The sequence below is a fragment of the Heteronotia binoei genome, chromosome 5 (assembly GCF_032191835.1).
Source record: "Heteronotia binoei isolate CCM8104 ecotype False Entrance Well chromosome 5, APGP_CSIRO_Hbin_v1, whole genome shotgun sequence".
Classification (NCBI taxonomy): Eukaryota; Metazoa; Chordata; class Lepidosauria; order Squamata; family Gekkonidae; genus Heteronotia; species Heteronotia binoei.
Window position 1 is genome coordinate 8,708,887 of NC_083227.1, and position 13,751 is coordinate 8,722,637.

A 13,751-nucleotide genomic window follows, 5' to 3' on the forward strand; every position below is an offset into this window, starting at 1 on the left:
CAATAATGACGTGTGTTGCTGAACAAGCATGATAGCTGAGGTGTTAAGTAGTCCGGAGACGTTACCGCGCGAGCGTCTTCCTGCCGGCACTACTTTAAACCCGCCAAATTCAATTGACCTTTACCCGCGTTTTTGAGGAAGCGACGGCACAGGGTGGCAGTGACGGAGAACATGTCTGGGGTTAGAGGTTTATCGTGGTGCAGAGAGGAGACTTTGGATTTGATTTCACTGTGGGGGGAGAGCCGGGTTCAGCGGCTTCTAAGACAGTCCCACAGGAATCTGGATGTCTATGAAGAGGTGGCAAAGGGGATGGTGGCGAGAGGGCATGGGCGAACGGCGGTCGAGTGCCGGACAAAGATGAAAAGCCTTCGTTCTGAGTATCGGAAGGTGGTTGCAGCAAGCGCGAAATCCGGTTCTGATAGGAAGACCTGCCCATATTTCGATGAATTGGACAAGATTCTACATGGCGATGTGGACATTCGTCCCTGCAGAGTCACGCAGACCACAAAGCGGAGGCGGCCTAACTCTCAGTCCTCGGGTGACCATGGGGATGAGCCCTCCCAGTTTATTGTGCTGTTCTCGGAGGCAGAGACAAGCGAGATTGGTGAGTTCTCGGCGGCCATGTGCCTCGATAGACTACTGGGTTCATGAAATAAGGAGGAATGGCTGCCTCCCTCCCTCCCTTCCTTGTTTCCTTCCTTCGTTCCTTCCTTCCTTCCTCCCTCCCTTCCTTCCTCCCTTTCCCCGTCCCTTCCTTCCTTGCTTCGTTCCTTCCTTCCTCCCTTCCTCCCTCCCCCTCCCTCCCTACCTTCCTTCCTCCCTTCCTTTCTCCCTCCCTCCCTTTTCCCTTCCTTCCTTCCTTCCTTCCTTCCTTCCTTCCTTCCTTCCTTCCTTCCTTCCTTCCTCCCTCCCTTCCTTGAATGCATTTCCCAGAACACAAGGCAGGGGGATGAGGTTGCCCTGGATTAAGCGAGCGTGCTTGGTGTTCCTTGCCTTCATTGCATCAACACATGTGTGTGCGTGTTAAACAACTGTGCTGCCTTGATGTTATATGAGGAATGCTTCGGCTTCTAATGCAGCTTACCCATTGCTCAACTTTGCCAGATGCCTTGTCAGCTGGAGGACATACAGGAGGGGATGTGGAAGATGAAGATGATGATGAGACCCAAATAGATCATCTCCCCATGTCAGGTAGGGTGTCCTGACTCACTTACCTTGGTTCTGCGGTTCACAGGCTTGTGAAGAGATTTGAAAATAAACAAAATGCTGCTGCTTCCGCATTGCAAAAGGGGATTATGCAAACGCCTCATGCCTGTGGCCATTTGGGAGCGTCGGGATAGTGTTTTTTTAGAAAAAAAAATTAGTGCAGGGGCGAATGGGAAGAGAGGGGGGTTCCCCAAATCTATAGATAGGATATGGGGAGTTGTTACATAGGAAGGGATCATGCTGAGCTTTGCCTCCTCCACTTGCTGGTTTTGACGAAACTTTTATTCTCCTCATAAGAGGGCACGGTGACACTGCATCTGACAGAGGTGACAGAGGAAGAAGAGATGCGTTCAGGCGAGGGGCGAGAAGGAGGTGAGAATATTTATCATTGAGGTCCTGTATTGCACCCCCATTGAGTAACATCAAAGGCAGAATCTGAATGGAAGCACTTTGATTTCTGCATGGGGAAAGGGACGCTCCTTTATGAGGGGGGGGGGGCAGTTTATCATTTCATGTTCAAGATTCCAGAAGCCCCTTTCCCATCTGCGTCCAGCCACGATTCTTCCCATTGCAAGCGTGGGGTGGTGGGGCGGTTTATTTAAGAGGCATTTGTGGTGATAGGGAGCCCATCGTCATTGTCCTCAAACTACGCCACTGAGATGCACGTGAGGCATTCGTGGGGTCTCCCCTACAAGCAGCTGCATGTTGGCTGACCCACCATCAGAGCACCTTCAGCAAACTTGTGGCCTGTCCTTATTTGTTTGAGCTGGAGAAATACAGAAGGTAATTTCCTGGAAAATGGCTTGCAGCTACATTCCTGTGTGTGCGTGATTGATGCCTCTGTCAGTCAAACCCCCTTCCTTACAGCTGTCTTTTGACATTTGCACACTGAGCATCTTCAAACCTTCCTGCCAACCAGGCTTTCATCGCCCTCCTTTAAGGAAGAGCTTCACCAGCACTTTGGTGTATAGATGACTGAACTGGTGCCTGATATTTCTAGCAATATAATGTAGATACCTCTCTTTGGGTGATTGAACATGGGAAGTACATGTTCAGCCGCTGTGCTTGTTTCTTTTACTTCACCTAGATGGTGGTGACAGCCAAGCAGCGCCAAGCACTCCGTCAAAGAACTCTTCCTGTGGAGAAGAGAGGGACCCTGACAGTAGGTATCATGGTTTCAGCTATCAGTCGTGCCGCTTGTAAACTGTGTGGGTTCACTTTCCATGTGTGCTGACCTTTGTGTGCAATCCTGGTGGATGGATGGGTAGAACTAGGGGTTCCCCAAACACTGCTCCATGGACAATTGATGGAACATGACATGACGTTTGGGGCACGGTAGCTGCGCCACCTTTCATGTTCTGAAATTCTTTCCAGATATACCGCCAGGCACTCTTATGTCAGAGCTGACTCCCCGGACACGTTTGGCGGTCATGAGAGCGAGAAAGAAGAGAGTCTCCGCTCTCCAGAAGGTGGGAGAGAACCTGGCAAAAGAAGCCTCCCGTGAGAACAGAGCTCTGATGCAGAGTGCTAGGGAGGAACATCAGGAACTGCTTGAAGAACTGCGGGCGTCCAGGCATGCGGAAGATGTATCTAGGGAGTCCATGCAGGGGTTTATGAAGGCTGCCGCAACATCCCTCAGTGACATCTCTAAAACACTAGTCCCACTTGTGCAGTTGATGGCAGCTCGGCAGTTAAGCTTTTCGGGGAGTGACACAATGGCAGCTGAGAAGTCAACTTTGCCTGCCATAGGTGGGGACGGAGACATTGGTGGTGGTGTGCATTGCAACGATGCAGTGGCCCCCAACCCAGGCACCAGTCATAGAGTGAGGCGCCAGCCTAAGAGGAGGAATGCATACACTCCAACAAAGTAGGGGCGCACAAACCTGCATGCAGACATGTTAGGGGCCAGCGTGGGGATAGTTTTCACAGAATCGTTAACGTTATGAACCCACCACCCACCATCACGTGCATTGCTAAGTGTAAATCATGCAGAACGTGGTTATTTTGACTTTGAGCTGTTGGTATTGCATTGCAGCTGGATGCACATTTAGGTGTTCCTTGTTGTGCTAAGAAAATAAAGTGTGCCTTATTTCTTTGCAATCTGTATCCTTTATTGGTGTTCTTTTCAAAAAAATGTGATGCGGTACAATAACAATAACAGAACTCACCCACCACAACAACAAACATTATCAAAACTTACACTGCAAAAAGGGAGAACTGAGAAATCCCTCAATATGTGGGTGGTTTGGACCTATGTGATAACAAGCCAGGTCAGTGGTTGCAAGAACTTTCACCAACCACCTCCTGCACTGCAGGCTCAACCTCCTCTTCCTGTGTCACAAGACCCTCCACTGCTGCCTCTCCGGATTTATCCCTTCTCGCTGCATCACCCTCCACCAACACCTCAACCACATCCCCCTCTTCCTCTTCAACCTCCTCACTTTGCTCATCACCTTGTGCGCCTCCCGCGGCACACACACCACCTTGCTGCAACTGCTGTGTCCTCTCCACCCTTTCATAAGTTTTACGCAGGTGGAGTCGCTTCATTCCTCTCTGGATGAAGTTCAATCTGTAATCGTGACGTTTCACTGCAAAAAGGAGAGCATGGAAAGGGACGTTAGGCAGGGACCAAAATCGCAATGCACAGGACAGTTGAATGCATACTCAGGTTAATGTGTAACCATCAGAGCCAGTACAAGCTGCGGGATTTGCGTATTGGGGAGAATTCAAGGGAAAGGTCAAACTTACTTGCACTCTCTAAATTGCCCATACGGATCTCAATCCTGGATAGACGCTCCACAATGCCCTCGACCGCCACGTTCTCAGCACTAGCAGCCGGCCTCCCTGCACTGCTTTCGGCCTCTGAAAGTACAATCTGTGGTGGTTTGGGGGAAAGGACTGCAGAGGGTGTGTGCAATATGCGAGGCGCGCCGCTGCAGCACACCCTGAACTCACTCCTCCAGGCGCACTGCATTCTCTCCCTCTGGGCACCCCTCTCTCCTTCTCCACCTGATCCAGCACCCCCCAATCCTTCACTCCCGTGTGTTCCTCCCTGCCCTTGACCCAAGATTACCACCTCTCTTCCTTTCTTCATTCCCTCCAATGTATCTTCCCACAGCACCCTCAAGCGATGTCCCACCCCTCCAACTATCCCTACATCCATCCCTTGCTCTGCACTCCCTCCCCTGCACACCTAACTGCCCCCCTCCTACCCTCCTCACTTCCAGCACCCTCCCTTCCCCTGTATTCCATCCTTTCCTCCCTCCCTCATTCCTTCTTCACCGCCTCCCCTTCTTCCATCCCTCCTCTCCCCCTCCTCCCTGCCCACCCCTCTTCCCCCACTTATTGATTTAATTATGACGTGGATCTATGAAGCCTTGCATTTCCATGCACTGTGGGGAGGGACGGTGGCTCAGTGGTAGAGCATCTGCTTGGGAAGCAGAAGGTCCCAGGTTCAATCCCTGGCATCTCCAAAAAAGGGTCCAGGCAAATAGGTGTGAAAAACCTCAGCTTGAGACCCTGGAGAGCCGCTGCCAGTCTGAGAAGACAATACTGACTTTGATGGACCAAAGGTCTGATTCAGTATAAGGCAGCTTCATATGTTCATATGTACCTTGTCTCTCCAAGATCACCCCTCCCTGCTAGTTTCATCTTAATTCAGGTAAGCCGAGTAAACCATGTAGGCCGTCATCATCCCACTGCATCAACCAGATTTGTAGGAACTGCATCAATCACTCACTCCTCCTTCTTATGCAGTCAACTGGCCAAACCCCCTTCCTTTCCCGCCTCCTCCCCTCCCAGTTTACCCTCAGGCATCCCCACCGCCTTCCTCCCTCATCTACTCCAAGACTCCAAGCATCCCTACCCTGCCACCCTCACATTCAATTCTCTTATATCTCGACATTGGTTCTTGGGACCACTCACCACCATCTGACTCCTGGGCAGAACTGACATCGATAGGAAGGTCAGCATTGTCCTTGCCTGTATCTCCAGCTTCCACCGCAGACTCTAAAAGTTAGAGAGGGAGGGGGGGGGAGTAGTGTCACGCTTCTCTCACAATAATAATAATAATAATAAATTTTATTTCTACCCCGCCCTCCCCGCAAAGCAGCTCAGGGCGGCTAACAGTAAATAATATATTAACATAAATAGTAAAACATTAGATTAACAATTAAAATTACACATAAAAACCCGTTAATTCAATTAAAATACTTAATTTACATTACATTATATATATATCTGGCAGTAATAGCTGTTCTGGCGCTGATTCTGCCAATTTAAATGGTGTTAAAGATGGCGGTTCTTCGTTCATTGCAACTCAGCAGTCCGTATCATTATAGGCGCGTCTAAAAAGGGCAGTCTTGCAGGCCCTGCGGAACTGGTCGAGGTTCCGCAGGGCCCGCACCTCCTCCGGGAGCTGGTTCCACAGTGCAGGTGCCGCAACTGAAAAGGCTCGCACCCTGGTGCTTTGGAGCCTGGCCTCTCTCGGCCCAGGGATGGTCATTTTGTTTTTACTTGCTGACCTCAGTGCCCTCTGGGGTTCATACGGGGAGAGACGGTCCCTTAGGTAGGCAGGTCCTCGGCCATATAGAACGCTATTCTTCACCAAGCAGCACATTGGGATGTTTGGCGAGATCACCATGGAGGTTTGGTGATGGCAAAACATCCCAAGCTGATGAGAGCAGTAGTGAACCGAAAAGGTGTAACCACAGGCAGCACAACCCCGAAATAAGCTCACCTTCCCCCTCAGGCAGAATTGAGGACAAGGAAGACTCAGAGCTGCTCACCAGCACAATGCCTAAAGCACAGAAAGAGAAAGTGCAATATCAACCTTAAGTGGTCTGAGCATACAGAGGCTAATTCCTCAGGAAGGCAATTTCCAGGCAGGGTCCCTCACCTTCAGACTCCTCTAAACGGCTGCAGGCATATTCCCGTGAACCTCCAGATGCAGCTTCAAAGGAAGACCTCCTTTTCGGTCTCTTGTATCCTGTGCGTTTTAAAAGCGAGAATGTTAATTCTATGCCACCTCCAGGACACAGAGTTTAGTGGCCGGATTAGCCGCTTTGCGAGGAGATACATACATCGGCAGGGGTTTTGGAAGAGCAGCCGCACATTGCTCACATCGTGACCAAGGAGGATTGCGTAGGTGAAAAAAATTTTGGGCTTTACTCACGAGGAGTGCGGCGCTCACGCCATCCTGGCTTTCCACCTTGCTCCCAGAGGCAGTGCAGCAGATCGAAGTATGGTGGCCTGCCCTCCATCGGAGGAATGCAGCCCCAGTCCTCCAGAGTATCAAAGAAGGTGGCCTTAAGCCTTTTGAATTTCTCCCGCACCTGCTCGGCAGTCCTATCATGGCCCTTGCCGGAGAGGATTACGGCCACCTTCCTGAATACTGAGAGGGATTCTTGAGTAGAGGAAGGCATAACTCTCTCGCCGGCATTAATCCGGTACAGAGCTCTCAGCATCCGCCTAATCTCTCGCTTCTGCCAGTAGACGCCTATCCTCTTCTTCTCCATGGCGGAGTACAATAAAAATGGGCCCGATAGAGAGCGCACGCGCGGGTCAGCGTCTACCATTGGTCAACGTGCAACTGCGCGCCACCGGAAGAGACTGCAAGGAGAAAACATGGTCCACAGCATTGTGCGCCAATCGAAGCCCCTAAGTACAAAACGCCAAAAAATGTAACGTGGATCCTCGGCTCCCCTCTAGCTTGATGTCTCCGCCTTGGAACAAATGCCTTACCAGCTTTTTAAAAGTAGTGAACATGGAACGTGGCCAGCGCTATAACAGCTCCCCCTCAGGTTTCCAGCAATAGGATAACATTGCGGATGTCCCTTTAGCAGCTCAAAGGCATTTGAGAAGTACCAACACAGCTGTACCATGGCGCTAATAGGGTTGACATAGCAGTTAGACTCTCCACACGCGAAATAGGGTGTTGGGATCTCATGCAGTTAGCAGTGATCTCCATTATGCAGACAGAATTTCTCCCAGGGTAAAACTGGGGTTTGTTTGTGGTTTGCAATGCATAAATCGATTTTTACGCTGAAATGAAAACAGAGAGAGTGCACACACCAAATGCTGCTTTTAATAAGGCATGATTAGCATTGAACAACAACGGCTTGAGCCATCATCTTTGATTGAAACATGCAGCCCACACTGGTCAGCAATCACATTGGCACATAACACAATTTTACCAAGTCACCCAACAAATGGAAGAAGCAACACCACCAGCCACTCTGCGGAAAGCCTAGAACGTGTTCGTTGTGAGAAATCAGGCGACTCTTCCAACACGCTGCAGATGTCTTGTCAGCGCGGAACGAACCTCTCTGCCCTCATCACGCTGCCTTTCATCAACATTGTCATCATCCTCTTCCTCTTCATCAGGCACAACCACAGGTGGGTCATTCAATGGGAGGATGGGGGCTTCATAACCTCTGGCATCACACAAGTTGTGCAGAATCACACAGGAAGCAACAATCGCATTGACATTCCGAAGTTCCACCGGAAGTTCGGAAAGCAAGCACCGCCAACGTGCCTTCAAGCGACCAAAGGCACGTTCCACCACACAACGAGATCTGCTGTGAGCAATGTTGTATCGTGCCTGCTCGGGGGAGAGGTGACCAGTGTACGGGGTCATCAGCCAATGACGAATGGGGTAGGCTGCATCACCCAGAATGAGTGGTGGAACCTGAAGTCCCTCTATTGTAAGTGTTGGGTTTCCGGGCACCCACTCACCTGCGTCCATCAAATCAATTAGATTTGAGCTACGCAGCACATAGGCGTCGTGGCACTTCCCACTATACCCAATCACCACATCAGTGAAACGACCCGTGTGGTCCACCGTGGCCTGCAAAATTATGGAGAAGAAATGCTTCCTATTGATGTATTCATCCGCTTGCCCCGCTGGTGCCCGGATAGCCACATGACATCCATCCAGCGCCGCAATGCACCACGGGAATCCCAACCTGGAGAATCCCCGCCTGATCTGTTCTGTAGAAGAGAGGATGAGAAAACATGCATTTAATTATCAGACTGAGCAATGAGATATCCAGGACAAAGGGAGGGATACTTGAAGCAATGGGACAAAATCGCTGGCCACTCACACAATGACAGCATCAGGCACTTTAAGAAGAAAACTGCTGATGCAACATTATGTAACTCCAACTATACTAGCTAATGAGAGGCATGTGAAGCTAGTTAAGTGGGGTGTAACTTGATAGGCCAGCTCTACCATAAGAACCAGCAGCCTAGTCCTTAGACTTCGCGCTCGCACCTTGGGTGGATGGAGAGGAAGGAGTGTTGGAGACGTGGAGAGCTATTTGATTACAGACTGAAACTCTGTCCGTTTGATTGATGATGGCAATGACCCTGGTATGTGTAGACTAATCTTTGGACTTGTGACTCTGTACTTCTCTACTGGCTGGACTGTCTAACTGTGCACTGACTACTTTGGAACTGCCTTTAACCACTCTTTTGCTCAACCCAATACAACTGTTTCAACTGGCTTACTGAGACTGTGTCTTTGTAGATTTTTTCCTCGAGGCTGCTCTTATCAGCACACTCAACCGCGGAACTTCCACGCACTATCTGACACACAACATCTGGATAACCCAAAACAATGAAACTAAGCTGGGGGCAGCAGACAAGGTGGGGGTTGCTCACATTGTACCTCTCTGAAAAATGCATTGGGCGAGTCCATATTGAACAATCTAGGTCATGGCCAGTTGGTTTCTGCATTTTTTTTGGAGTCCATACAGGGCTAGGAATGAGATTTTGAGGGATGGTTGATGCTCCCATAGATGCAGTAAGGACAGTGATACGCAGACATCCTTGCATCTCGTCCCTACAGCTCATCCTCCCATTTCAATGCAGCACATTTTTGTGCATCACACATGCTGTTGAAACATGGAATTTTAAGCAGCACGCTGCGATGCCTCTAGTCCACATCAGACATATTAAAAAAAAAAAAAAAACCATCTGCAGCAAAGGCGACCAATTCATCATTCCCAGAGGAGTCCACCCACCTACCCTCTGATATGGTCCTAGGTAAACTGCACGAGTTAGAAGCTCCTGCTCCGTGGCCAGGGTAACCTCCACCACAATGCCCGCCACCGTGGACCGTGCAATGCCGAATTGATTGGCCACAAGCCTGTAACTTGTAGTGTTTGCCAGCCACCAAACAGCGATGGCCACCCTCTCATCCACAGGCACCGGCTCACGCATCTCTGTGCTTTGCCGCTCCAAAGTTGGTCTCAGCTGCTCGACTAGCCAGTTGAAGGTGTCCCTGCAAAGTAATCGCATTTGTCAGCATAGTCACTTGTGGGTCTACTTTCAGCCACCCTTTGGAATTGTTGCCAGCCCTTGCCTGGGAAACTTGGTTCCCATTAATGAATCCAGCACACCTTCTTTGATTGGAAGGCTCGCAGAGTGCTGAAAGGAGTCCAGAGGCCTTGCTTCCTGCGCCAGCTGCAGGCTTCTCAGTATTTCACCTCTACCCATCTGTTCGATCTCATTAGCAAGTGTTTGGCTATCTCTGCTAGCTAGGGGATGTTGACACTTGAAAGGCAGAGGCCAGCAGGCCGCCTGCTTTGGCAACAGGAAACAGCCCAAAGAGAGCATGGAAGAGGGAGGTGGACTGAGGGCAGCATTATACCTGCAAGAACTCCCATTTAGAGGCTGGAGGCAAATGGGTCCCCTCTTAACTGAGTCCCAGATTTCATGTTAGCATCCTCCAGGGCTTTTTCTTTTAAAGAAGGAACTTATTTGCATATTAGGCCACACCCCCTGATGTCACAATTGTTTCAAACAGGGCTTTTTCTACAAAAAGCCCAGCAGGAACTTATTTGCATATTAGGCTACACCTCCTGATGCCAAGCCATCCGGAATTGCATTCCTGCAAAAAAAAAAAAGCCCTGATAAATCTTAAAGAAAGACAACCGTTGCATCTCATACAATATGGTAATTGTAGCATCTCATACAACATGGCATCTTCCCCAAGGACATAAACAGACAGTTTATATGTATACAGGAATGGCTAGACTGGGCTTTCTTTCTGGCAGCTCTATCATCATCCAGAGCAGCCTACTAGAGTGGGAACAGAGAGAGCCTTCACTGGCTACATTTAAGAAGGCACAAAAGACAGTTCTGTCTCAGAGAGTGTTTGGAGAACAGTGGTGTGTCTTTAAGTCAATGTGTGTTTCTAAATCTCTGTTGTTTTTCTCCGGTAATGCACTCTTTTGAGAGGGAGGTTGCATTTTTGTGTGTGTGTGTGTGCATGCATGCCTGGAAATCATGGCAACTTCTGGGGACTCCAGCTGGGACATGGAGGATATTCAGAAAGATGGCTCTATTGCTACCTCTGCCTCCAGTCCTGGTATTCCAAGGAGGTCTTCCAGCCATGTACTTGCTGGAGTGGGCCCTGCTTAGCTTCTGAGATTTAATGAGATGGGGTTTGGCTGGGCTATCCAGGCCTGGGCATCTGTTAATGCACTATTGAAGGGGGAAGAGTTGTCCTTGCATGTTGTGGTTGCACTGTTAGCCAGCTTGAGTCCAAGGAAATCTGGTGGGATTTAAAAATTCTAAATAAGAAAAATAATCTGAGCAAAGCTTCCAGAATTGAATTTAAAAAGGAACTTTTAAAATTTATGTTATTTACAGTCTACCTTTGTCAAAGATTCCACATTGTGAGCCAATACAATTGACAAAATTGGGCATTCAGTAACCAACGAGTCAGGATTTTATTAGTCTGGATGGAACCCCCAGAAAGAACTGCAGCATAGCAGAAGTAGTCACATGACACATTAAGTGGTACAGAAATTGCATAATAAGATCCTACTTAAAATAAGCTGTGTGCAGTAGCATAGCCCACAGTACCTAATCATTTATCCAAGCGAGTTCATAAAACCATTTTTGTGCAGTGCAATCCTATTAGCTGTGCAGAAAAGGTCTCATGAAAACAAAAACTTAAAAAGCCTTTCCCCACTTCTGCCCTTAAATCATACTTCAGGACCACCAGAAATAACAGGGGGGAACAGGGGCTATAGTGGGAGAGGTGAATTGGCAAAAACATGCCCCATTTTCTCCTGGTGGAAACAATGTCTATTATCAGAAAACCATCAGCTGCACTTTTGCTCCACCACTGAAACCTACAATTGCCCTAAAATGCTGCTCCCCTGTGGTCAGGGAAAATCACCTGGACATGCGGAAGTTTTCCACCCACTGCTCAGTCCCCCATACATGAGTCGCGAACACCCTCCACCACTCGGTTGAACGTGGGTATGCCCACCATCTACGGTGAACTGTCATCTCCGCTAGGCGTCCTACAGACATATTGTTAACACAGCGTTGGAGAGCACGCTGATGTAGACGTCTCCTACGACGTCGATTATTTATTGCGAGAGTGGCTGACCTCCTCCGTCTAGCATTTCTCGATCCAGAGGGGTACAGAGAAATAAACGAAATGCAGGTGGAGAGAACAACCGCGGCGCTCGCCAGCATGCTGATCACCGCGGACAATGTCTCCATATCTGCATCCATTGTAACGTGTTGAAAAAAATTGGCGGGAATTATTTGAGAGTATCTAGAAGGAGCAATGACAGCAGAGACTGCGGCGCATAGATCCAAAGGAAACGGGAAAAGGGCTCTCGACACTCCGTGGACAAAGTATGAGGGACCTGATGAGAAAGCGGGATCCATCCGCCAAAGTTCTCCTGGGCTATGTCTCCGCGCTTGCGCAAAATAGGAAACCCGGGATACATTCGAGCGTCTGATCACTCACGCACAGAAAACGGAATCAAATCTCAGCTCATGCGCATGCGCTGCAAGCGAGTGGGGTAAGGGAAGCGTGTAATTCTTGAGGTCTGGACAGCTAACTCGAAATGATCGCGGGGCTAACCCGCTTCCATGATCAGTCCATCGCCAGTAGTCTGGACGGTCCTGACGCTTTAGATAAATCAGTTTCGCGTTTCCGTGGAGTTCAAACCGCTTTAGCGGTCCTGTTTGAACGAGCCAACATTCGAATCAATATTCAGCGTTTCAATTTGGAGTGACACAAAACCGCTTTTAATGGTCCGTGTGAACGCACCCAATATAACACAAGAGCACTTAATTGTTTACATAGCTTAGTTTCCTTATTAACCATTCTTCAAACACTGTAGATGGAATTTCAACAGTCACCAACAGATTTTTATACTTCAACAATACATAAATGTATCAGTTTTTAACCATCAAAACCGACCTTATTACCAACAGTATTCAAATCATTAATTTTCTAATCATTAAACCAATAAATTAATTTTACCTCATACTATTTACATAAGTTTCCTTTGAGCTGTAGTCACCTTTTGAGTTATTATTTCAAAATTGTAAATGAGTTTTCATTAACCTATACAGTCTACCTGTATAGTATCGTTTTTCAAATTCATTAATTTTGTAACCATTAAATATTAAATTAATTTTACCCCTCATATCAATCAAGACTTCTTTTAAGATTATAAAAAACAGGAAACAAATATTCATTAGCTATAGTTCTTAATTACAAGATATACCCAACTCTATTTCAAGGTGTCAATAGTAATCAATTTGAAAAAACTCACTCTAAAAAAACTTTAAAAACTTATAATACATTAAAGCATATAAGGGCTTCAGTACTTCTATCTATTTTAAACTCATTCAAACCAGTCAGGATGCTGTTGCCCTCTTGTGGTCTCGTATGTCATTACAGTAATTCAAATTGCAGCCTGGGTTTGCTGGTCTTCCAACGCCGGCAAAAAAAGGGCGCATAAATCTTCTTCCTCCGTTTTGACCAATCAAAATCTCCTTTAAAATTATAAGGTTACAGGGAACAAAAATTTGTTAGCTATAATTTTAAAATACAAGGTATACCCAGCTCTAATTCAAGGTACTAATAGTAATCAGTTTAGAAACATCCTCTAAAAATTTTTTAAACAACTTATGGTACATTAAGGCATATAAGGGTTTCAGTAATTCTATCTGTATTAAACCAGGCAGAAGGTCGTTACTATAATCTTGCTTTTTAGTACGTCAGTGGTTCAAGGCGTGGCAGGGGTTTGTTGTTCCTCCAACACAGGGAGGAAGGCGCGCAAATCTTCTTCTTCTCTTTTGGACAGCTTGATGTTCAGGTTGTCTAATAGCAGTTGTCCTGTTTCTATGTCCGATGCCTTAAAAAGTGCACCTCCCTTGTAGACTAGAATGTCAGAAATAGGGCTTCACCGGAATCGGATGTTCTCGTTATACAGCTTGGTGGCGAAGAATTTTAGCTTTTTCCTTTTTTCTAAAGCCTCAGCCGGCAGATCCAACAGTACCAGCACCTTTTGTCCATCGTAATTTAAAGCACCTTTTTTCCTGGCTTCCTGCAGTATCTTAGCTCTGGTTGTAGGGTACACAAACTGAACCAGTATATCTCTTGGCTTTCCACTTGGCGTCGACGCTAACGGTCCCAGACGCATGGTTTTTATAATAGCAGGGGCCGCGCCATTTTCTTGAGGTAATGCTCTAGCCAGCCATTTGGCAATGAAAGTTGCAAT

The 13,751-nt window shown here is 47.8% G+C and overlaps 2 protein-coding genes across 2 annotated transcripts; one reads left to right on the forward strand and one right to left on the reverse strand.

The window, feature by feature from the left end:
• Window positions 1-309: 309 nt before the first annotated feature.
• LOC132571641 (zinc finger and SCAN domain-containing protein 29-like) lies at window positions 310-3,306 on the forward strand. Its single transcript, XM_060238438.1, has 5 exons — window positions 310-604; window positions 1,105-1,191; window positions 1,504-1,578; window positions 2,294-2,368; window positions 2,581-3,306. The coding sequence occupies exons 1-5, from the start codon at window positions 310-312 to the stop codon at window positions 3,075-3,077; spliced, it is 1,029 nt and encodes a 342-aa protein (XP_060094421.1). The 3' UTR covers window positions 3,078-3,306.
• A 4,171-nt stretch (window positions 3,307-7,477) lies between these two features.
• LOC132571642 (uncharacterized) lies at window positions 7,478-11,742 on the reverse strand. Its single transcript, XM_060238439.1, has 3 exons — window positions 11,615-11,742; window positions 9,231-9,490; window positions 7,478-8,196 (listed from the first exon to the last, which is right to left on the reverse strand). Exons 1-3 carry the CDS (start codon window positions 11,740-11,742, stop codon window positions 7,478-7,480), a joined length of 1,107 nt encoding a protein of 368 aa, XP_060094422.1.
• Window positions 11,743-13,751: the final 2,009 nt, after the last annotated feature.